The sequence below is a fragment of the Convolutriloba macropyga genome, chromosome 12, assembly GCF_964194025.1.
Source record: "Convolutriloba macropyga chromosome 12, txConMacr16.3, whole genome shotgun sequence".
Classification (NCBI taxonomy): Eukaryota; Metazoa; Xenacoelomorpha; order Acoela; family Convolutidae; genus Convolutriloba; species Convolutriloba macropyga.
Genome location: NC_134479.1, coordinates 53,519,284 through 53,544,754, shown reverse-complemented (window position 1 = coordinate 53,544,754; position 25,471 = coordinate 53,519,284). Strand labels below are relative to the sequence as shown.

At 35.0% G+C, this 25,471-nt stretch overlaps 1 protein-coding gene across 2 annotated transcripts; it reads left to right on the top strand.

The window, feature by feature from the left end:
• Positions 1-2,196: 2,196 nt before the first annotated feature.
• On the top strand, positions 2,197-25,471 carry LOC142351203 (uncharacterized). 2 transcript variants are annotated; one of them, XM_075403326.1, is made up of 5 exons: positions 2,197-2,439; positions 4,952-5,181; positions 6,148-6,404; positions 23,654-23,825; positions 25,232-25,471. In XM_075403326.1, exons 1-5 carry the CDS (start codon positions 2,202-2,204, stop codon positions 25,343-25,345), a joined length of 1,011 nt encoding a protein of 336 aa, XP_075259441.1. In that variant the 5' UTR covers positions 2,197-2,201; the 3' UTR covers positions 25,346-25,471. The 2 variants fall into 2 exon arrangements, with proteins under 2 accessions (XP_075259441.1, XP_075259440.1); XM_075403325.1 differs by lacking the exon at positions 2,197-2,439 and adding an exon at positions 3,997-4,258 and having other exon boundaries at positions 4,953-5,181.

Here is a 25,471-nt window from a genome sequence, read left to right as displayed (position 1 = left end):
GACATTCGAATTGCCCTAATATCACCTTGTCTGAACCCCCGATTTTCGCATCAAGGCCAATGAGATGAAAGCGGCCAGAAATTCTTTCCCTGAATTGGTTCTGACGGCCAACTTGGTTAAATTCCAAAAATTTCAGTCTACGCAGATTTCAACATATATTGAACGTTGTTTTGTATCATTCGACATTCATATTTCATGCTCAGTGGATTAAATTTTGTGTGATAAAGTTGCTTATTTTTGTAGAATTTTCCAAAATTATTTTTCTGGCGTATAAAAACTTAATTCTGACAGCGTTACTGAAATTTATCTTGTCTGAAACTCTTTTGTACTAAAATTTTGATTCACTTTATCTAATTTGTTCATGTACTTCAGTCTAAATTCGTATTTAATTAATTCGTTTCAAACTTCGTATTAAATTCGTAATATCAATTTGAAGTTGATTTCAACAGAGCGAATTCTGATTGAACAAATATTCTATTACTATTGTGTATTTGGGTGTAATCTGACTAAAATTCTGACAAAATTTAAATTATTCAGTCCTTTTCATTTTAACGGCTGCCTTCGCGCTCTTTGCATGGTCTCATTCAACGTTTGCAGCAATTATATGAATCCTGCTGGTATTTCTGAGTGAGTTTTTTATATATAAACCCAAAACTTTGAAAAAGTTGCATTATGGTAGTCAAGGAGGTTTTTCTTGAATTTTGCCAACAATAAATTGAGCTGAACAAATGCTAATGTTTGTCCGATACCCTATACCAAATTCAATGATATTATTCACTCTATGCCTTATTCACTCATATGAATTTATGAACATATGAATTTAGTAATATACCGAGTCATGCGAGCCGTCTAGCTGTTCATATGTTTAGTTTAGGCTACAGCTCAGGAAAGCTTTTATCAGTGTTAGGACTATGGTGGACTATTTTTGCAGCTATACACCCCTTCGCTTTTGGACGTAATTCGAAAAATGATGACGGGATCTTGCAACTAAGTGCCCGCAACTGCGCGAAAGTTTGAATTTCTTCGTTTTATATTTGGTTTCAACCAAAAAGTCATTTTTTCTCCTGATAACAACTTCATCTTTGGATTTTCAAGGACAGCCCTGCGTTTACAAATTTTTGGGCAGTTGTAAAGAAAAACTACAATCCAATCTTGACATAATGTTCTGCTTTTAATTCAGTTTTTCCTCAGAGCTGAGCAACTTTAAATAAATAAGATGATAAGAACTCTATTGAACTCTGAAGTTTTAGAAGCTTCCAAATTTCAATATTACTTCTTAATTTCATTTTTTTACTAAAACTTTTTACAGTTTTTTTTTAGAAGAAATGAGTTTCAAAATGTTCTCCGTTATTCCTAACTGGTATGCGTGTGTTTTTGAAAATGAAATTTCTATACATGTTTGTAAAGCTCTCTTGAAACCTATTTGAATTCTTCTGGTCATACGATATGAACAATTTATCGATAGCGATTATACGATTTCTCATTCTAGTAGGATAGGCTATTTGTTTCTTTTCGAAGCCATTGACTAGTCTAAGTTAATAGCCAATTTCTTTGTTTGCCTTGCCAATATCAAACCGAACCCTTAAACAATTTGTAAACTTAATTGACCGGGTCGCATGAGGTCCTTATTTAGATTTTATGATTTGATGGTCAAAAGTCAAAGGTTTTTGACTGAGAACCTCTGTCTGTATTTTCGCGTTTTGATCTGAAGCGCTGTTTTGTATCTTTATTTTGAGTTAATTACTTCAGACGTCATTTATTGCTATATTGAAATTAGAATTTTCCTTTTTTTAATTGCTCTCGAACGAAGTTTGGAGCAATTATTCTAAACGGGTGTGTTTAGAATAATTTTTGCTTTTCGATTGACTTTCACGCCCTTGACTTTTGTTGCTTTGCGTGATCTAAGTTTCGCTCTTATTTTCAAGTGTCAGTTAAACTTAAGTTACTATGTAAGAAAATAGCACGTGCGCCTGGGGGTCATAAAAGATTTATGCTCACTAAGTTGGGGGGGGGGGACACAGAATAGATCCAAAATTTTTTAAGCCCTGCGTCGCGAATTTAGTAACCCCCCCCCCGACTGAAGCAAGCTGTCTGTAATAGATTCAAGCCCCCACTAGTTTTTCGAGAGCTATTCTTCCGACGTTAGTCGGTTTATGTTTTCAAATCGGAATTTCAAAAACTTATAATTTCAGATTCATTTGATGAGTTTCAACAGCCAAGCTTTGAAAGAACTTTCTGACATTTCGGAGCGAGTGAAACATAATGTTCCTTATGCCACTGTGGAATCTTATCACGGAAATGTTCTCTTTGTATCAATTAGTAGAACCGAAAGAGTTACCCTAGATTGTACTATTTTATTCACAGAAGATTACCCACAGTCACCTTTAATTATTCAGCTCAAAAGTAAAACGTTGGCAGACGAATTGTTAAAAGGGATGTGTTTCCTTTATTTAAAAGCCGTATAAACCCAAAACTTTGAAAAAGTTGCATTATGGTAGTCAAGGAGGTTTTTCTTGAAGTTTGCCAACAGTAAATTGAGCTGAACAAATGCTAATGTTTGTCCGATACCCTATACCAAATTCAGTGATATTTTTCACTCTATGCTGTCACATATGAATTTATGAACATATGAATTTAGTAATATACCGAGTCATGCGAGCCGTCTAGCTGTTCATATGTTTAGTTTAGGCTACAGCTCAGGAAAGCTTTTATCAGTGTTAGGACTATGGTGGACTATTTTTGCAGCTATACACCCCTTCGCTTTTGGACGTAATTCGAAAAATGATGACGGGATCTTGCAACTAAGTGCCCGCAACTGCGCGAAAGTTTGAATTTCTTCGTTTTATATTTGGTTTCAACCAAAAAGTCATTTTTTCTTCTGATAACAACTTCATCTTTGGATTTTCAAGGACAGCCCTGCGTTTACAAATTTTTGGGCAGTTGTAAAGAAAAACTACAATCCAATCTTGACATAATGTTCTGCTTTTAATTCAGTTTTTCCTCAGAGCTGAGCAACTTTAAATAAATAAGATGATAAGAACTCTATTGAACTCTGAAGTTTTAGAAGCTTCCAAATTTCAATATTACTTCTTAATTTCATTTTTTTACTAAAACTTTTTACAGTTTTTTTTAGAAGAAATGAGTTTCAAAATGTTCTCCGTTATTCCTAACTGGTATGCGTGTGTTTTTGAAAATGAAATTTCTATACATGTTTGTAAAGCTCTCTTGAAACCTATTTGAATTCTTCTGGTCATACGATATGAACAATTTATCGATAGCGATTATACGATTTCTCATTCTAGTAGGATAGGCTATTTGTTTCTTTTCGAAGCCATTGACTAGTCTAAGTTAATAGCCAATTTCTTTGTTTGCCTTGCCAATATCAAACCGAACCCTTAAACAATTTGTAAACTTAATTGACCGGGTCGCATGAGGTCCTTATTTAGATTTTATGATTTGATGGTCAAAAGTCAAAGGTTTTTGACTGAGAACCTCTGTCTGTATTTTCGCGTTTTGATCTGAAGCGCTGTTTTGTATCTTTATTTTGAGTTAATTACTTCAGACGTCATTTATTGCTATATTGAAATTAGAATTTTCCTTTTTTTAATTGCTCTCGAACGAAGTTTGGAGCAATTATTCTAAACGGGTGTGTTTAGAATAATTTTTGCTTTTCGATTGACTTTCACGCCCTTGACTTTTGTTGCTTTGCGTGATCTAAGTTTCGCTCTTATTTTCAAGTGTCAGTTAAACTTAAGTTACTGTGTAAGAAAATAGCACGTGCGCCTGGGGGTCATAAAAGATTTATGCTCACTAAGTTGGGGGGGGGGGGGGGGGGACAGAATAGATCCAAAATTTTTTAAGCCCTGCGTCGCGAATTTAGTAACCCCCCCCCCCCCCCCCCCGACTGAAGCGAGCTGTCTGTAAGATTCAAGCCCCCACTAGTTTTTCGAGAGCAATTCTTCCGACGTTAGTCGGTTTATGTTTTCAAATCGGAATTTCAAAACTTATAATTTCAGATTCATTTGATGAGTTTCAACAGCCAAGCTTTGAAAGAACTTTCTGACATTTCGGAGCGAGTGAAACATAATGTTCCTTATGCCACTGTGGAATCTTATCACGGAAATGTTCTCTTTGTGTCAATTAGTAGAACCCAAAGAGTTACCCTAGATTGTACTATTTTATTCACAGACGATTACCCACAGTCACCTTTAATTATTCAGCTCAAGAGTAAAACGTTAGCAGACGAATTGTTAAAAGGGACGTGTTTCCTTTATTTAAAAGCCGTATAAACCCAAAACTTAGAGACATTTTTTTAGTATTTTTCTTGGAAAACGTCGATTATAAAGGAGCATCGGTGGGTAGAATGTTTGGCGTAAATTTTGCAGCAGGAAGCTATTTGACGTTAGCGAATTTGACATTAGGGTAATTGAAATCTTTTCTAATATTATATAAACTGGGTTTCAATTGTTCTGTAAAATGTGAGCTCATATTTTAGATAGCTAACTTTTCATATATTCAGCACCTAGGTAGTACTTAGAATAATAATAATAAAGCAACAATTGAGATTTGGGCGCGTTTCCAATTGTGCGTGTACTGTACTGGCGCTGAGGGGGGGGGGGGGGGTTCGGCATTGTATTTTTGATCCATGCGAGGTGCATACTCTTTTTTTACGTTTTCGGGAATTGGGAATTTCAACCACTTTTAAAAATAAGAAATGGACTAACTGTATCAAAACTATGATCTATTCTGTTTTGCCCCACACCCCCCCTCCACCTTCGTGGGCTTATATTTCTACCCCCCCCCCCCCCCCCACCCCCAGGCGCACGTGCTATTTTTCTTACATAGTAGCGTGCTATATAACAACATATAATTTGTAACTGGGGGCCGAAACAGAATAGATCCCAAAACTTTAAATTAGAAAACACGGCAGGAAACATATCCCATCTTTCAGGTCTTGTAAAACTATTAGACGAAAATTGTAAAAAATTCATCGGCCAATATCAAGTAGTGCCTCAGATGAAGTTTCTCTCAGATTACCTCACAGAAAATATCTTTTGCTGCTGTTTTGACGAGTTTCAGAAGATCAAACGAGAAATTTGTTCGAAATGGGTTGAGTTGAAACCCAAACAGAAGAAAGGAATTGCTCACTTTAAGATCACGTGTAGAGGACACGAATCTCAGGCAGGGAGTTGATACGACTGTCTTGAAAATTTTCTCAGCAAGACTTCGTATTTAAGAGTTCTTTCCCCATTAAAGCGTCCGCCTCCTCCCCCCTCTCGGGGTTGTTCGTTATGAGCATTTTTTGCTCGAGAAGGTGATAGGTGAACCCGGGTGTTTGCATACAGCTTCTTCACGGGTTCAAGTTTTTTCCACATATATATGACCTCTCGTATGATTAATAAGAATCATATATGACCTAGTATAAAATCAAAGATAGTTGTATGATCGGTGACCCGGGTTAGCTGGCATATGTAGTCAACAAACTGTAGTGTATACATGAAAATAAGTGTATGTAGCTTCTCATTTTCTAGACCTTCTGATCGAGGGGGAGGGGGGGGGGGTATTGTGCATTGTCTACATAATTAATTATAATTTTGGTTCCTGCGTAATCCCAGCGGAACAGCATTAGGCCTACAGTAGCCTGTTCTCAGCTGCCCTTTTTCTTATTATTCCCCACATTTCAGACTATTCTTTCTATGAGCAGCATTGCTATTTTTTTGGTGACTATGGCCACTTTTTTTGCGTCTGAAACTTTCACGTGGTACCATCATTGCAGCCAACATTGGTCAGGCTATGGTCAACCTGAAGCTATGGTTAAGTAAGAGCTCATCCTGATGTTCCAAACCTACATAATGTTCCAAACCTTAGCATCAGCAAATTTCAGCTCATTTTTTTCAACACATAGAACATGTAATTTTTTGAGATAAAATGAAGAATAACCCTTAAATTTGGATTTTAAGTTGTTTCTAATTCTAATTTTGGTTAAATTGAGTTTTTCACATAATGTCTTAGATGATTAACTGTAAAATTTACTCCAATTTTATAATCAATCTTTCTTTTGCTGGAAAACTTTTAGATTTCCGCTGATTTTTCAAATTTCAAAGATTTCAGATATTAAATTCAGCCGTATCAACCCCTCTGTTGAAGGTCAAACTAACGGTTCCTCTAAATTACCCAACAGAAGCGGTGTCAATCGACATAAAAGAGTTCCAATCAACCTTGCCAGAATATCTCACAAGTCCTATTCTCAAGCAAGCGGTTGAGGAGGCGAGAAAATGCGTGGAGCCCCCTTTGAATGTGAAAGTCTTGAAAGGAAAGCCTTTCGAAATCAGACCTTCATTTTATCACGTGGCGAAGTTTTTAATTCTGGATAGTCTACTAATGTTTAAACAAACGAATTGTCGGTAAGAATCTGAATTGACGTTGACCATAAAAATATGATTCTTCACAAAGCTGTAGAACATAACTGTTCTTTTTAATAGCCGCCCTCATCTTCTCAGCCGGCTATTATAGCGATCCTATTTTTTTTACAATTCAAAGAATTTGAATTGTATTGGGGAGCTGTCTTTTTATTACGACTCGAAGAGGAGTATTGGAGAAGTCATTTTTTTAAATCAATTTTATTTGAGTGATTTTTGAAGCGGGAAATGAAACGCGTGAAAAAATTTGAATTGACTTTGGCGCTGAACAAAAGTGAAGAGCGGAGCGAAAAGAGAGTGGTTTTTGTTCATATCGTTGTTTTTGAGAGAGCGAGAAATTGATGTGTCAAAAAATTTTCTCTAAGCGAGCGAAATTTTTTTTGTTCACGTGCGGCATTTTAAAGCAGTTTTTTTCATTTTTTTGGTTAAGAGGTTTGGTTATGATTTTGTTTTAATTATAGGCTGGTTTCGGTAGTGGTTTGAAGGTTTCTGGAAATTAATATGAATTTTGTGATAAGTCGGAGGTTTTTAATGTATTCTGCTGATTTTCGGGCTAATTTTTGCGTTTTTTTGACGATTATTTTGTTTTACTGGCTCAAATGGGTATTGAAGAAACCGATTCTACTTGAGCAATTTTATGATAACAATTGGTTACAGTTTTGTGGGTAATAATCATTTTTTTGTTGTGAAATATAACAAAAAAAATGGCGAAAATTGGAACTATTTTTCTTAATTTTTTGTAGTTTTTCGTTTTTTTTTCTGTATTTAGCTAAGTTTCTTTGCCTACTATGACTTGCCTATTGTTTTGCGAGCATCTGGATACCCTTTTAGCTGAAGGGAATCTTTCTTTGGATTTATATGTTTTTGAAATACTAAAAAATTTGTTAACTTTTTCCAGTTTTTCAGTGAAGGTTGTTTTTAAGAGCTATTTTTTTCATAATTTTAGCCTAAAGTATTTTTTTTTCAAAATTCACATAAATGGTTTTTGTAAGTACTAGTTGTTTTGATGAAGTTATTTTGGCAGAAACAGTTTTTTCGGGATCTCAATTTATTACAAAATTTGATCAGATTTTTTATCATATTTTAACATATTTGATGTTATTGTTTTTACTTTTTTGTTTCATGACTTTGTTTAGAGATAATCATAAATTATTGAAGGCACGTTTTGTTTGATGAGTAGTTGGATAGAGTTTGAATGGATTTTCACTTCGAGTCGTTTCCGGAATTCTTGCGGCTATGTTTTTTTTAAGATCTGTTCACACATTTTCATGATTTTTGAAGTCAAATTGGAGTAGTGATTTTGGTCACGCCGAAACAGGAAGTGGAGCGAAAAAGCGAGTGGTTTTGCGGCGTGAATTTTTTTTGCACTAAATTTAAATTATAGCGAGAAAAACCGTGTTTGAACAAAAATTCGCTTTCTCGCTAGTGGTTTTTTGTTTACATGCGGCAATTTCACTTTGATTTTTGCAGTTTTTTTCAAATTTTTGGATCGGATTTTTTTCTAAATGGTTTCCCCAATCCATTGATAGTCCGTTCTTGGTCTAGTTTTCTGTTTAGTCAATGAAAATTCTTTGAATTGTATGTCAGGACTTGTACTGCTATGTTTTTTTTACTTCGTACTTTTTTTTGCTTTACCATTTTGCCGCTTTTTCGACATTTTGCGTGAAATCTTTTTGACTTCTCTAGGCTAGTTTCTCTCTTCTCTCATTCTGTTAATAGTGATTTTGAACATCAGTTGCTCAGCAAAGCAATTGAAAATGAACAGAGTCAGTATAAAAAATTGAAGTCAGAAATAGAAACGGGATAAACCCATAAAGCCCAATTTTAGGTGCTCGTTATTTGAACGCCGTTCCTATAAGTCTTAGTTACCATCTCTTATGCTTATTGGTATTGATAGTGGTCCCTGTAGCCTCTCTCTAAGAAACAGAAGTATGTTCAATTACGAAATGCCATCAAAATAAATCGGACTTAAAAATGTTTTAGTACAAAAGTCTTTTTTTTTTTCAATACCTTCTATTCTTTCAATCCCAACCATGCTTATTGGAATCAACGGCGGCTATTTTCTGGCAATCTGCCGGGTATGTTTTTACTTCTTTGTGAAAAGCTACATGCTATTTTTTATGACTAGGAATGAAAGAAAAGCTGAGTGAACATTAATATTGGGCGGATTTTGGCAACAGTTTTCTTCCCCCGTAATTGTTCGAACCTACAAAACTATTTGGGGTTTAGGAACTTTATGCTTCCCTGGAATGTCTTTTGCTAAGCCAAATTTGGCCGACGAATATCATTTGCTGAGAGATGACAAAAGTGGTATGATTGGAAAGCTCTTGATAAACTGAGTCAATCCTTGGAGAAAGAGAGTTTCGCGAAGAAAAGACGAGATTAACGTTTGAGATTAAAGAAAACAAGGCGACTCGTTAATGTGCGTTCGCACATGATGTTCAGACCCGAGTTTAAAACAATCGTTACACAACCTTTCTACTAATTGAAATACATAATGCCATGCCTCATTACAGCGCCAATGACATCTGACATTAACCAGACTACGAGACAAAAAACAAACAACAAAATTAGCAAAAACAAAAATTTCACGGCAAAAATTGAAAATCTATATTTAAAAGTACATATTAAAAACGTCAAAATGCAGTCAGATAAAACCTTAACTACTCAAATTTACTTTCTCCTAACAGTGGATGGAAAGTTTTCTTAATGAGACTATGTAGCAAGTCAACAAACACAACGATCAATGAGGCGGATTTCAAAAATTAATCAACATTTTTTAAACCAAGAAAATTCAAAAGTCTTAAAAATCATTAGCTTTTAAAAAATTAATCTTTGATAAATTACTAAAAAGTTATTACAAAACCAAAAGGAACTGTCTTTGGGTAGACTAAGCCATAGAAACGAACTAAAGAAAAACTTAAAAAATTACAAATGATTTGCGAAAACACAAACTATTGCTACCATTAAATCATTAGTTATTATCTGAATATTATGTATTTTTAATTGAATTCTTATTTCTAATAATTCAGTTGAAGGAATTATTCTAGGAGGTTAAATAAGTTGATTTGAGCCACATTTGAAAACCATTGGGATCTGTTACTACGCGATTGTTCTGAAAGAGAAAAAGAAAAAATGAGGAGTCAAAAAACGTTTTAAAAACACATATTCTCCAAAAAACAAAGCATCGGTGACAAATAATATCAGTAGATGTTAATTTTTGATACACCAGAAATTGGATGTGACCTTTCATTGATGAAAATAAGTTACAATTTGACGAAAAGAACAACAAAAACTGAAAAGTTTGACAAATATTTGAAAATGTATATCATAAACTTTAAGACTAAAGGCTACGAACTGACTGCTTCGGGTAACATAATTAATTCAATCCTCATTTACAAGCTGAAGAGACTTGTCAGCAATTACGACCACCTAAAGAAGAAAAACAGGCATAAACAGCAATTTCATTAAAAAAAATGAGCGAGAAAAGTGTCAGGGTAGTGAAGGCATTAAAAGAAAACTTTTCACTAAAAGGTTTCTATGTTCAAATAATTTTTTAGCAGTAATGGGATTCCTCTTTTTTATCAATATAATTTCAAAAAATCAAATTTGAACAATTACATAGAGTCAGGACATTTTTGAGAAAACTCGTAGTATCAACTCCATTAAATTCATAAGCTTTCTACGGAATGAACTAAATACGAGAAATTATACCTCCAATGTACAACAAAATTATTTTTTCATTCATATTTCATTAATTGGACCTTACAACAAGTTATTGACAATGAAATCAGCAACAAAGACAGGCAAAAACTAAAAATTCAGTAGAAAAGTGCCAGAAGAAAGCGTCGAAGAAATTTTAATCATAAGCTTCTCTGAAAACTGTATCTGTTATCCGTTGAACGTCTTCCCTAAACCAATGGGAACTATCAGTAATAGTATAATGTGATAAGATTTCAAAGGATCCAAAAATAGTAAAAAGTACCCGAAAATCAAAAAAAAATTATAAAAACTAGTGGCATTGATGTTTTAAACGAATAAGTGGAAAAAAAAGCCGCTAACCATATTATTTTTGGCTGGACTATACAAAAAAGAATCCTGTAAGTACTACGGCTAAATAACAGTTCACGAAAAAAAGTTTAGGATTGGTTAATGTACAAAAAAAATTGGAAAAACTATTTTCAAAGTCCTAACAGCCTTTAAACTCAAAAGCTTTCTACGGAGGTCACAATCTACGCTCAGAAAAAAACACGATGGCGGGAAAAAAGTTTTTTTTATGCATAGATAATCAATAAGACATCACAATAAGTCTTAAGACTATGAAAATAACAACAAAAACAGGCAAAAACCAAAATTCAGTAGAAAAGTGTGAGAAAATTTTGGAGCCATTTAAACCATTAGCCTTTCTCTGAAAACTTTTTCTTTGTCTTTTTTAAGCCAATGGGATTAGAATATTATTTGGATATTGTGTATAAAATTTAGATTATATGATAAGAGTTCAAAAGTAACCAATAATACAAAAATGTCAATGTTTTTTAAAATTTTTAATTCTTTTGTGACTGAATTTATTAAACCAAAAGCTGGAAGATAAAATCGCTAACGAGATTAATTTTAGTTGCAGTAGAAGGCAAATGCGTTTTGAGACTGACTAACAGCTCACGAAAACTTTAAGATTGGTTATTGTTCAAGAAAATTTTCGAAAAATTATCTTTAATTTCGTAACAGCCATTAAATTCAATAGATTTTTGACGGAAGTCAATAAATACCCTCAATAATTGTGCCCCAATGGGAGTATAGGGATGTTTGTCAAGCATAGGTGATCAATATGACATCACAAAAAGTCTTATGACTATGAAAACAACAACAACAAAAACAGGCAACAATTCAGTAGAAAATTGTAAGAAAAGGTCGAAGCCATTTAAACCGTAGGTTTTTCTCTGAAAACTTTATTTGTGATCCACTGAAAATTTTCTTTAAGCCAATAGGAGCTGTCATTTTTAGAATAATGTGATAAGATTTCAAAAGTAACAAATAATACGGAAAAATCCACAAAATTATTAAAATTTTTTGAAACCTTGTGTCATTGAAGTCATATAACTCAAAAATTATAAATTAGAAGATAAAAGTGCTAGCCGGATCAAATTTATTTACAATAGGACGGAAGAGGGTGTTGTCACCGCAGAGACTGACTTAAAGTTCACGAAAATAAGTTTACGATAATAAGTTCACGATAATAACTTTACGATAATAAGTTTACGATAATAAGTTCACGATAATAATTTTACTATAATAAGTTTACGATAATAAGTTTACGATGATAAGTTTACGATAATGTTCGAAAAAAATTTTCGAAAAATTATTTCTAGAGTCTTAACAGCTATTAGTGGTCCACCAGATATGTTGACTTAAATCTCATTACGGAACGTATTGCACTGTTGGTCAATGAGTTCATGCCATAAGACTCCAAAAAATTAGTAAAACCTCAAAAAGAAATTCAAAAGTTCTTTTAAAATTAAGAAAATTACGAAATTAAGTCGAAGCCAAAAAAAAACATGAGTAATTCCTTGAAAACGATTTTTTTTGTTCACTGGGCTTCATTTGACTGTAAAAGAGATTTTTCATTAACGGAACCTCGATATGAAAGGTGACTTGTCTCTAGGTGACTGAAAAATGGAAAAAAAATGTAGAAAAGTTTTATAAAAAAAAGAGCTCTCAAATAGAATTCGATTTTTTTTTGAAATTGAACCTCCCTATGAGACCAGAACTAGTCTTTTTTAACGCCTTTAGTCTATTAGGAACACAAAATTGGTTCATTTTTTGGCAAGAAATTCAAGAAATTTAAGTTTGAAATACTATTTTTATAGAAAATATCTTAATTTGAAGAAAAATAACACTAAAAGTGAGCAAATATCCCGTTTTCACACAAAACTTCAATCCTCTATAACTCCTCGAAAAAAACGAAAATCAAAAAATCTTTTTAATTTTGAATTCTACGCTGGAGCAGCTTTTCAATGATACTACTCATATTTCTCTGCGATGAATATATCGATCGACCAAAATTGACTGAACAAAAAAAAACCCATTTGAGTATATAGTTCCTCCCCCCCCCACAAGTGGGGTCGGAACAAATATATTATAGAACTAAGATTAAAGAAAATGAGATTAAAGATGAATCCCCTCAATTTAATATAAAAATTGACTTAAATGCATGTTGGAAATTTAAAAAACAATCCAGAAAGCATGAAAATTTAGTTGAAAATAGAGCAAAAATTTTGTAAATATTGCATTTTATGTTTGAGTAAAGAACATTAACCAATCAGAAATCATAAGAGCATAACCTATGAAAGATACGTAACCGATGGATTGTCGGAAAAGGACCATCATTCACCTTCATGACGTCAAAAAGGCTTGAAACAGATTACGAACGCATACAAAGCTTTTTAAAAGTTTTATAAAGTGTTCTAAATACGACTACAGTTTCGGCTGGACTCGACACAATTATGCTAATTTCAACTATAACATTTTAAAAGTCAATATTAATACTGTCATTAATTAGCGATCGCTCTAATGAACCCAGAACGATATAGAAAAAACTTCGTGACTGGGCTTCATAGAACAGGCAGTAAAATGAACGGCAGCCCAATATATTCGAAACCAAATATTCAATACCCGTCAAGATTATCTCCCCAAGTTACGACGTTCCAACAATTGTTCTCCACTGACAACTCGATACATTTTTTGCTTTGTCAGTGACAGCCAATACATCAGATGGCGCAGGAAGCAACAAAAAACCGCAAGTGTAAAATTGCGGATGCACTTAGTGAAAAGTTAGGTTTTTACAGTAAAACAAGCCCATCATACATTCACTAATCTCATAAAAAGGAACTGATATCTCGAATGAGTTTTTATACAATTTTTAAACTTGCCATCCCGAACAGAACTTAAAGTTCGCTTAGCGTTTCCCTAAAAATGAACACTAGCTCATGGTTATTTGGTAAATCGGAACGCTATTTCATTTGGGAAGAATATCCGATGCCAGTTCCCGTTGTTTATAATTTATTGTTAACCTCTACAAACTGTAATGGATAGGCACATCTCTTGTTAGGCTAAGAAAAACACATTTCAGAAAAACCCACATGGCTGTTCACATATGGTAATGAAAATGAATATCATGTTCAATCACTGGGAAAGGGAAACTAAACATTAAAAGCTTGACTCCCTGCAAGCTTCATTTTGCTTAGATATAAAAAAGAAGACTTGCTAACATATGCGTTTTATTGTTTTAGACAGTAACACTAGAATTGTTTCACCTTATATTGCATCAAGATATTGAAAGAGCGTGTTTTGTCGTGAAGTACGCTCTGTTTTCTAGCACATTATTATCAAAGGAAAATAATTTATTTTTCTATTGGTTCGTTTTTTTGTCCTGAAATTCCAATATTCCTGAAGATCCAATTGAATTGAGATTTTTATGGGATAAGATTTTTTTTTGCAAAATATCCGAAGTCGCCTCAAATCATATTTTGCGCTCCCAATTTACTAAGACATTTCAGGACATCTTATCAGTTTCTTTACGATAAGATTATTGAGTAAAATTTTACAATTTCCCCTCAAGATTTTATTAATAGCCGCCGTCAGCCTCTCAAATGGCTATAATTTACGCGCTCTCTTTTTTACAATTCAAATATTTTTACTGTTTTTTTCAATTTTTTGGATCGGATTTTTTTCTAAATAGTATTCCCAATCCATTCATAGTTCGTTCTAAGCCGAGTTTTTTGTTTGAACCAAATTTCCATTTCTGGCTAGCGGTTTTTCTGTTCACACGTGGCATTTTGACATTGATATTCCGGAGAAAATGATTCTGTCACTTTGTCTCTTTTTTCTATTTCAAATCCGATGTGCACCAAGCGCGTCAACGAGGGCTATTTGCCGGCAATCTGACGGCTATGTTAAAATAAAAATAAGCTCTTTTGAACAAATTTAGCTCGTAGTGTCCTACGAGAATTTAAGATGGTACATGTAATTGCACAGCGGGTTAAATTGAAATAGATTTATGTAAAGAATCTGTGATCACAGGTTGCCATATAAGCCTACACAAGCTACCACATACAACGCCCAAAAATACCGCACAAACTGACTAAAAAATGTTTTGTCATAAAATGATCTTATAAAATATAATTTTTTAAGATTTTTGTCTTTTCTCTGAATTGTTTCAGAAGAATTGCGCAAGAGCTAAGGATCAAGGTGGTTTAGAATTAGGCTTTACTGCAGGCTGAGATTTCAATTTTGATTCTTATTTGGAAGTTTTTATAGAAAAAATGGCCCATATTACTGGCCTGTTATTAATATTATTGTTTTGTACATACAAACTTGTTTTAGAATCGGAGATGTTCATGCTTTTTAAATAGCACTCAAATGAATTTTGAAGCAGTTATAATAAAATTGTGAGTGTTTATGCAAAATTTGTGCTTGATCGTTTTCTGCTAGAAAATTCTTTCGCTTTCACTTCTCGGGGGAAATTTTCACGCTTTGACTTTATTTTTCGAATGATTTGAATTTCGAGCAATCAGAGATTAAAGCTGTTTCTAAAAGCGATTGTGAGAGCGGACATTTCATAGCCCATATAGTACAGATGTTTATGTCCTGGACTCTTGTCCGAGAGATCTGCAGTTCGAGCGCCTCCGCAGTTCGAGCCTCTCACCAAAATTTTCTGCCCCCTTCCAAATTGTTTGCCTCGTCAGTCGTCCGAGAGCAGTTCGCCCGACTTAAGTGGCTTTATGTTTCAAGCTGAAATGGAATTATTATTTGATTATAGTTGACATGATAAAGTTTTACATCAGGTTCTGTTAAGGTTTTGTTGTGTAGGCTCTTAAGATATTACACGATAGAGTTTCTCGTAGGATTCTTACCAGAATCCAAACGATGAAAGTTTCCGGAACCGATTTTGAATTAAATTGAATACTAATAAGAGTAATCATTACATGTATCGGTTTCTGTATAGTAATGTATGACGATGCTAAATTTTGATTGGTTGAAAAAGACTTTTATAAATTCATACAGCACGCATTTTATTATCTTGAAATTCAGACAGACGATTGTGCTCAGTACAGTTCAGTTGCTTTCCATATTACTTGAATTGAAAAACTTGTAGCAGAAAAAGAGCGTTTTTACCGAACCCGCGCTTCGAATAGCACTTAGCAAAAACTTGCAATTAAAAGCCTTTATTAGAAAGGATATTGCAACGATAACTCTGTCTTCATACAATATAGTACTTGGCACTAGCACCTACATAGCTGCTTCTAAAAAGATAAAAAAGGAAGAAGCAAACAATAAGAAGAGAGTTATCATATGGCGACAGAGATGGGATCGAAGAACTAGCGTTTATCGATGAAGACGAGCTCGCAAATTGTATCGGATCCCAAAAATACGCAATATGCACCAAAGCCATTCCAACAGAACAGACTTATCAGTCCTGTATGGCTACTTTACTTTACCACGATGACGAGCGACTTGCATTGCAACGCTGTCAACTGGATGTAGTAGAATTGCCGTTGACTGAAAAAGCACGCAATCTCGGCTTCGGTCGTTGGTTAATAACATCGTCCAAAGACGATTATACACTCATCGAAAGCGCTGGTAATGGCAGCAATCCATTGGCAAGAATTGAGCATCCTGGGTGCAGAGTGTGTATCATCACACTGGGATGTGGAAAACAGCTTAGAGGACCAAATGTTCATCTTCGCTCAGACCTCACTGCTTGTGACACCATACCGGCAATACGGTTAGATTTTCAATTGCCAGATCCAATAAGTACACTCTTTAAACTACTGCCCCCATTGGATGAACTACCAAACTTCTCATCAAGATCTGAGGCACAAATTCAAATTCTTCAGCAAATTCAACCAGAGTTCAAACAAATGGAAACACGGCGAACAAACAGCAAATCAATAGAACAAATGGCCGAACCAATTTTAGAAAGAATAAGAGCATTCAAGCCCGAACTCGAACACCGATTCGAACAGTACATACCATGGAAAATGTCTCTTCTTTTCGGATTTTTATCCTTCTTGATTAGCGTATTACTACATCTAACTTATTCGCATCTTTTACACAAATGGGCAAAACTTCACCGACGTTTCCCTTTCCGAATAACACACGAAGGACGGCGAATAAAAACAAAACCAGTACAAGTTGTCGCATTAAATGACTATGAATACCTACAAGAACATCCAGAACATCCCCTGCACAAATGCTCATTAGTACTACCACTCGAAATTAAAACTGAGTTCGAAAACCAAAACGAAGAAAACATAAATAAACCTCGCACTCCTTACACATTCCTAAGAGACTACATCAGGAGACTAAAACGTAACGAAGAACCAACTATCAAAATTGATCATGTCAACAGGCCTGCCGCACCGAGTCAGCCCATCTATACACATATACCGGAACACCCAACGATATCCCATTACGGAGCCTACCCTCTCAGAACGATCAATACAGGGAACGTTAAAAAAAAACCTGACTGGGACTCGAACCCTCAACTTCAGCATGAGAGTGCAGCGCGCTACCAACTGCGCTAAGTGGGACGGCCACGTGGTCCGTAAAAACAGCTTATAAATCAAAAAAAAGGGAAAAAAAGTTAAATTTTTTTTACCCTTCCCCTTTTCTCTACCCCCTTACCCTTACCCTAGCTTACCCTTACACCCCTTTGCCCTTTCCCAGATTTTCCCACATTATGGAAGCACCGGGAACCCGCCGGGATTCGAACCCGGAACCCCAGCTCAACGGCCAGAGATACTAACCACTGAACTAAGTCACTTGTTAAAAGTTATCAATTACATTCACTTCTACTCTGCCGCAAATTAGAAATTTTGTGTTAGCATTGAGCAAGGAAAACAAAATTTAAAAATGTTTTTTTTTAAAAAAAAAAAATAATTATTAATGAACAACATTTATAATAGCCCTAAATAAACCAGAGGGACCTATCCTCCATCGGCAAAGTACCCACCATTATATTTGCGAAAACTTAATTCAAAATTTTGATATTACTCGAGTATTTAACCAAAATTTTCATTACTTGCAATTATTCTTTGAGAAAAATCAACAAGGAAAAATTACAGAGCAATTCCCCTTAAACCTCCATTGTTAAAGGCGGGGATTTGCTCCCTACCTTTTTATCCACCGACGAATTTATTTTTATAAAGAATTTATACTGACGCACTAAACAACGGAGTAATAAGATGCAACTCCCGAAGGAAACTTATCAATTATCTGTCAAACCGAGAAAAAGAAGAAAATCCATTAACCCGGAAGGCGAACTGTCCATCAATCACAATGACAGCCTATAATGGAACACTAATCAATCCAACCAGGGATAATTCCCCACAATCCCAATTAATCAAAATGTCAAATTTCCCCCACTTCCCCCGCAACACTATCAATCATTCAAACTACCTTCTGCCTGCTAACTACCAGCAACACTCTTCATTGCTAACTGTTCATTCTCTCAACCTATTACAATTTCTTCGCGGATAGAAACTTGGAATTTATTTCAAACAACTTAAACAATTTTCCTACAACTAAAATTTTACCTTTTGCACTATTTCAAACATTTTATAATGAATCCAGTATATCACTTCAGAATTAAAGTTGAGCCGCGCATTAACACTACATTCAACGGCCAGCCAGCTTATATTACTGAATACAGCATTGCCTTTTTTACAGATCGTGAAGCAATAATTAGTACTAACATGCAACAGGACAATATTGTCAACAATATTTATTCAATTTCTTTTATCCCCCTTACAGTGAATGAGACATCAGCCGTATGGCAAACAATTCTACAATGCATACAATCGGGAAATAATTATATTAATGTGATTTTCTATCTTAATTCAGAAGGAGAACCAGTTGCAGTAGAACCATCGCAACCAACCATTTCTGAAAGTCCCGACAGCCCTGACCCTACATCAGACCACAATTCAACTGAATTAAATTATATTCCAATTTCTCCCCCATCGCCCATTCCATTCTCAGATGACTCCATGTAAATTTCCTCAAACATTTGCATTTAAATTCCATTAAAAATCTTATCTTATGTCTTACCCACCAACCCCAACTTTCACCACAATTGACCAATCAGAAGACACCATTCCTTACATCTCTCCAATTCCAACCCAATTTCCACTTTATGCATACTTTCTCACTGATTTTGATATAAAACTTGCAGTCTTTTCTGAATACTTCATATTCCCCTGCAATACCTTATGCTTCTGGATTAACTTCTTGGACAATAATCAAGACAAAAAAATCACTTTGGAACCAGATCATCCAAATTTTCTTACCTTTTTGAATTTCTTACAGAACACCGAAGAAGAATTTTTAGAAGGCGAATTTGACCTGTAATTTTTTTTTTAAAAAAAACCATATTTACTTATTCTTTCCCTGATATTTACAAATCTCAAAACCTAGCACCTCAACAATTTTGAATTTTCTTAAAAATCATGACAAGCATTTGGGATCAAATCCGAAATTACGTCGGCCCAGAAGACATGGCCCCAAAATTACACACCAGCCACAACATCAACGTTTGCGTAAAAGTCGGAATCCAATATAGGGAATGTTTTTTCAACGAATACGCAATATTACAAAATGGAACCATCGTGATCTGGGCACACTCCCATACAGGCCTTCTCACGAAAAAATGTTTTTTCTACACAACCTGGGAATATTACACCTACGTTTACCATTTCATTACTTCATCCCAAGGTACCCAACTAGCCCACCAATTCTGGGATTTTATTCAAATGGACAATGACGACCCCATTGAGTTCGACCCTGTTGGCATCCGTGTATTCACTTAGACTTGCATAATTTTCTCTAATTTTTATCCGAAATACTTTTTTAAAATCTTTTTTCATGAGTCGCAATTAATTTAATGTAGTACTTATTTTATAAACACCGCAAATTATTCAAATGTAACGCCTCCTCTTCTTATTTTTAATTTCTTACCAATTTAATTTTTTACTTCTGTCCAAAAAAAAATTTTTTTTTACTCGTGAGTCACAACTCGTGAGCACAATGAGCAAGCACCCCTAACATAGCAAACTATTATTAACCAATCTATTCCCAACCATTATCAACAAAAATTAACATCCCACCTTGTTATCACTTCGAAGGGCACGCGATTGAAAGTCAAAATATTAATTGCTTACACTACATACGACTGTGCAAAATAACGACCCAAAAAACTCACGAAACATCATTTTTTTTTCCAAAACAAAACCAAACTAACACAGACAGGACCCTTACCGATTGCTCAGTATCAAGAAAAAAAGATCCTTTCAAAACACGTTGAAAGGGCACGGGCTTGAAATAATAAAATCTCAAAAAATTTGAAAAACCCTGGCAGTATAGTTCCAACCCAAAAAAAAAATGTAAATTAAAGTTGAACAACTCACTTATTCCATTGAAGGATCCTTTGGAGGAAGAAACGAATACACAAAATTCTCGTTATCGTTCGATTGCGTTTTCGTTTCCCGTTTCCCACCCCATTTTCTTCGATTACCTCGTTTGTTATTTGTTTTTAAAATTAGACCACTATTAGCAAAACTTGCACATGCTCAGTCACATCACTAGCACCACCAGTTGATACTTCTCTTTCTTTCGCCCAGTCTAACACTGCCTTTTTATTTTTATTTGATATTACAATTCTTTTTACCACACCTTTACGTACACCATAAGCAAACGATCCCAAAGTCCGATCAACAACAACTTGATTCGATTGATCACGCGCCTCCCAGCCAGTCACCAACGACAAACCTCTTGTAAAAGTTAAAACAGCATGCGCACACAACGAAGGCTGGCACAACACATTATCTTTCGTCGGAATGAAAAACCAAACATCCTTTCCCAAACCACTTGCAGAAGGACCCCTCTTAATTAAATCCATAAAATATTGCGGAGTACCCATAACATTATTAAAATCCCTTGATGTCTGATAACTTCCACAAATCAGAAACAATTTCTCACCACACGGCGTTTTCGAAACACTATCATTACCCCCAATTTCAACATGTGCCGCCGTCCACCACTCATTCCATTGTACCATGGCATCTCTCCTTACACCAGTAAAACCATCAGGCAAAACACCACTCATCAAACCATCCACACAAAACGTCCAACCTATTGAATTACACAAACCAGCATACGACCCAACTTCTTGATACAACCTGCTATCACCACTCTCCAACTTTAATTTACTAACATAATTATACACATCGCCCTGATTTCTACAGCCCCGGAACCCTTCCACTAAACTTTCTTGCAATCCCACAATTTCTTCATTATTTATTGCCAATGGTACCTTTGGCCAACCATTCTCTCCAACCAGTCCCCCTTTACCTTCTATAGTGAATTTATTCTTTAAGGAGTTCCAACTATTTATACTCTGCCCATCGACTGTTTCCACTTCTTTCCATCCGAGACTTATTAATTTTTTCCGATCGTAGTACTGATGTTTGAACTCGTTCATTTCGATTAGCAAATCTTGTCTGCCTCGTGTCGTTCTAAACACGATAATTCTGTTTAAAAAAAATATGAATGCTAGCCTATGAAATCCTAAATTGTTATAAGTAATTAACGAACCTTTTAGTGTCCATACTTTGATAAAATAGAATATTCCGTTTCTTCGTTATTACAATCGTTTTTGCAAAGCTTCGATAAAAGATCCAATAGTCGATGAGTAACGCCGCTATTAAAGTTTGACCTCTCCGCAGTAAACGTATTCTGAATAACTTGATCAATAGAGCAGTCAATCACACTGTTCTCAATTTACTTTCCTCCAAAACTTCCATTAGTGACTGTCAATTACTGCCATACCGAGGGAATTACTTCCGAAAACTCCATTAGTGACTGTCATTTACTGCCATGCCGAGGGATTTACTTCATTACTTTACTCCCCTCACAACGTGGAGCAAATGGAACTGCCACACTTGACAGATCACTACTACATTAATCTTCCTGGGAAAAATGCAAATAAACCCGAAGAGATTATCAAACAACTGTCATACTGATACAAAATCTAATGAACGGCCTCCCACTCTAACCTTACTCAGAAAAAAAAGAAACTATTCATCACTTTATCTATTCAGTCCCACTTTCATTGTTAACAGCGAAGAAAACAGTAGCAGAGAAAATGAACTATCAGCCTGACCCCCCACAACTCTTCTCCTTCGACGGGAGGCTCGCCCTGCTTATAAAAATGGGCATACCACAGACGCCCATTTACCGCACTTACGTGCAAATTACCTACGTGTGGCAGGGCGAGCCCACGAACCTGGACGTACTCAGAAAAACAGCCCTCATTCCTAGACGAAGCAGCCTTATGCCTCATTTAAGGAGAGTTGTGGGCGGTCAGGAGGCCCTTAATTTACGAATCGAGCCTCATCACTACGTCATCCGACATTTTTAATCTATTTTTATACAACACTGCACGTCTCTATTTTTCTACTGCATGCTTACTACGCCTGCCACGACCAACACGAACATCATTGAAACACTTGGCAAGAATCGAGGACACAAATCTTCAATCCCACCATCACCAACTGGACACATATGGCTCCGATATGGCACGAAACTCACATCCACTTGGCCAACGCGGAATGTAGTATTCTTTTCACAACATTCAGCGGTCGCGTTCCCCAGCTCAATTTCTTCGCATACATCAGACGACAAAACAAGAGGCCACAAAAGAGCAAACAGACAGTAAACTTTCAGCATTTTGATCTGGAATACTCAATAAAAACTTAGAAAAAACCACTATTGATGTTGCTTTCCTTTTATACTTAATTAGCCCAGTAAATCCCTTGACTTTGACAATACCACTAATCAAGACCCACTTGGCACAGCACACTAGGCAACCCTGTTTATAATTATAAGATTAAAGGTTCGAAACCCATCGCCTCCGCTTTTTCTAAAGAGCCGTAATATGACGATGCTAAATTTTGATTGGTTGAAAAAGACTTTTATAAATTCATACAGCACGCATTTTATTATCTTGAAATTCAGACAGACGGTTGTGCTCAGTACAGTTCAGTTGCTTTCCATATTACTTGAATTGAAAAACTTGTAGCAGAAAAAGAGCGTTTTTACCGAACCCGCGCTTCGAATAGCACTTAGCAAAAACTTGCAATTAAAAGCCTTTATTAGAAAGGATATTGCAACGATAACTCTGTCTTCATACAATATAGTACTTGGCACTAGCACCTACATAGCTGCTTCTAAAAAGATAAAAAAGGAAGAAGCAAACAATAAGAAGAGAGTTATCATATAATGCTTTTGGTAAAGTTTTACAAGAAAAAAGTTAGTCTTTTAAAATCTTACGAAACGATGACTTGGCCTCTTATGAGCCAATTTTGTCGTGTAATTTTGTCTTGCGAGTAAATTTTCTGACATGATCTTACAAGTAAATGCAAAGTGGGTTAACATGACTAGTCTATCAGTGAATTATTATTGTTTTGTGCATATTAAGTTTTTTGTGAGATCTGAGAAGTTCTCATTTTCCAAATTTAAAAATTTAATTAATATGTGATAAAAGATGACCCGGTAAAAATTCACCTAAGCCTGAATTGTTGTTGTGTAAGCTCTGGTAAGATTTTACACGATGTAAATTTTTGGTAAGCATTTTACCAGAGTTCAAACAATAAATATTTCCAAAATCACCGGAGATGTTCAGATTTTGAAAGTTTAAATAGGTACCAGACTTTTCAAACCCTCATAAGAGTAACCCTGATGAGTGCTAAAGTCATTAAGGAGATTCAGTTTTTTATTGAATTGCAAAAGTCCATTTTATTAGTATAAACTTGAATTTTTATTTTATAATTGTTCTAAACGCATTGCTAAATCATTTTATACCTATCTCTTTAATCAACAAACTATGTACAGTAATATGCGCTTTACTTCAGTTCTTTAAAATTGTCCGTTTTTGCGTAAAACTTGGATCATTAGCAGAACTGTATTTTTACTCTCCATTAATGAATCGAAACCAAAAAATAGTTTTGCTCGTATGAGAACATAGATGACCACCGTTCGACCATCTTTTCTATAGTTTCTCTTCACTCTATTTTCTACGGGTCTGGTCGTTTTTCTATCGATTAACACTTCGATACGTCGAAAAGCAGTAGAACTGAATACAAGCATGTCGACGAAAAAAGATGATTTTTTAACTTTAGGTTATGCAGTGAGCCAGCCTTTCCAGACAAACCAGAAGATGTTCGTGCATACAACAGGGATCCGATGTATGTCGAGAGAGTCTACTGTGGTCACATATTCCACTTTGGGTGTCTGCACAAGTTAATCAACACCCCGCCATTTAATGAGAATAAACAATGCCCTGTTTGCAAGGTAAACAATTTGGACAATTTGTGAAATTTTTTCCGAATTACTCTCAAGCAAATTTAAAAATCAATTACAGCTCTTATTGCAAAAGTTGTCTATTTTTTTTTACCGGTGTGTTACCCCGCGTTTTTAAAAATCACTATTGATTGACTATTTTCAGACATTTGATACATTAGTAGTAAGAAACCAGTACACCCTATGACACTTTTTGGCTCTTTTTCCCCAAACATGTTCGATCATGCGCGCGGATGGAAAGTTCTTGGCAATTATTCCCTGTATGTTAAGATTGTTGCCTGGATGTGTAAAAGACCTAACTTAACTCCCTTTTGAAATAGTTAGGTTTATAAGCTTATAAGGGATACATGCAATTTCAACAATTTTTTGTTTATATGTTCATGGAAGTTCATTTGTTCATGCAATAACATGCGTGCTTGACGTCATTTTTCACTCATTGCAGAGCGAGTTTTTTGTTCATCTGCGTGATTAAGTTTTTAGTCACACATGACTTGCCTCACTTGGAAAAATGACTTCCTCTCTTTAAATTTGACTCTAATCACTTTAACTGAAAGTTAATTAAGAGCAGCCAATAGAAGCGGCAATACGTTATACAGATTTTCAACCAAATTATAACGTATCCGCATTTAATGAAAACAATTTTTTTGTCTTTTTTGCAATCTTTGAGACGAAGCTATCGCGGCTATTTTTGGCAATCTGCCAGCTATGTTTATAAAATTTGCACATTTTTTGAAATGATTAATTGGTTTGAACAAGCCTTTTTTTGTTTTTTTTTCAACTTGTCTTATGTGCTCGCCTTTCAAAAATCAATTGTTCTCAATGTAAAGGAAATCAAAAATGCCAATTTTAAAAGTTTAACTCATTTTTCTCACTTGTTTTCTCAAAGCAAATAGAACATTTTTGTTCCTGCTCTATTAACTAAAAATGCTTTTTTTTACTGCGCAATACTCTCATTTCAAAAAATATCACTGTTTCTGAGTAAAAGATTGTAAAATCTTATTTTTCAAGTTGTTCCGTATTTTTCCTTTTCCGAAAAACAAACGATTTATTCCAACCAGTGGATTTCCAAGATAGCCAAGATTACAGAATTAATCGCTAGAATTTGATTCATTAGTCATCCTTCTGGCTGAAATGTTTTAATAGACAAAGTATTTTTTACTGCGGATACTCCTTGAAAAATGCGAATGTAAAAATGTAAACTTTTTGAGCGACTTTTCTCACATTCATGTTGCACTTTCTCTCATTAATTAAGCATTTTCTTATTCTGTTTATCTACATGTAGGAATTGGTCAACGTTCAACTTTTAGTTATCACCGTTTAAGAAGTGAATATTGCAAAAACCGCCATTTTTAACAATGCTGCCAGTTTCAACTTCCAACTCTTGTTTTTGATTTCAGCTGACAATCTATCACGAGAGATGGAAAGAGACTCCACAGGTATTAGCTGACAGATGGGCTCACAAACAGGCCAAACAGAGGGAGCTGGAAGAGGTCATTGATTTCCTACAGTGACGTCACTTTCAATCGCCTGTCGCGTCTGAGAACTAAGTCGCGACAATTACGTCAGATCTGGAATGACTTCTTTAATAGTTGCATTGATTGGCGAATATTTGTTAATTTTAATTCAATTATCAAGTA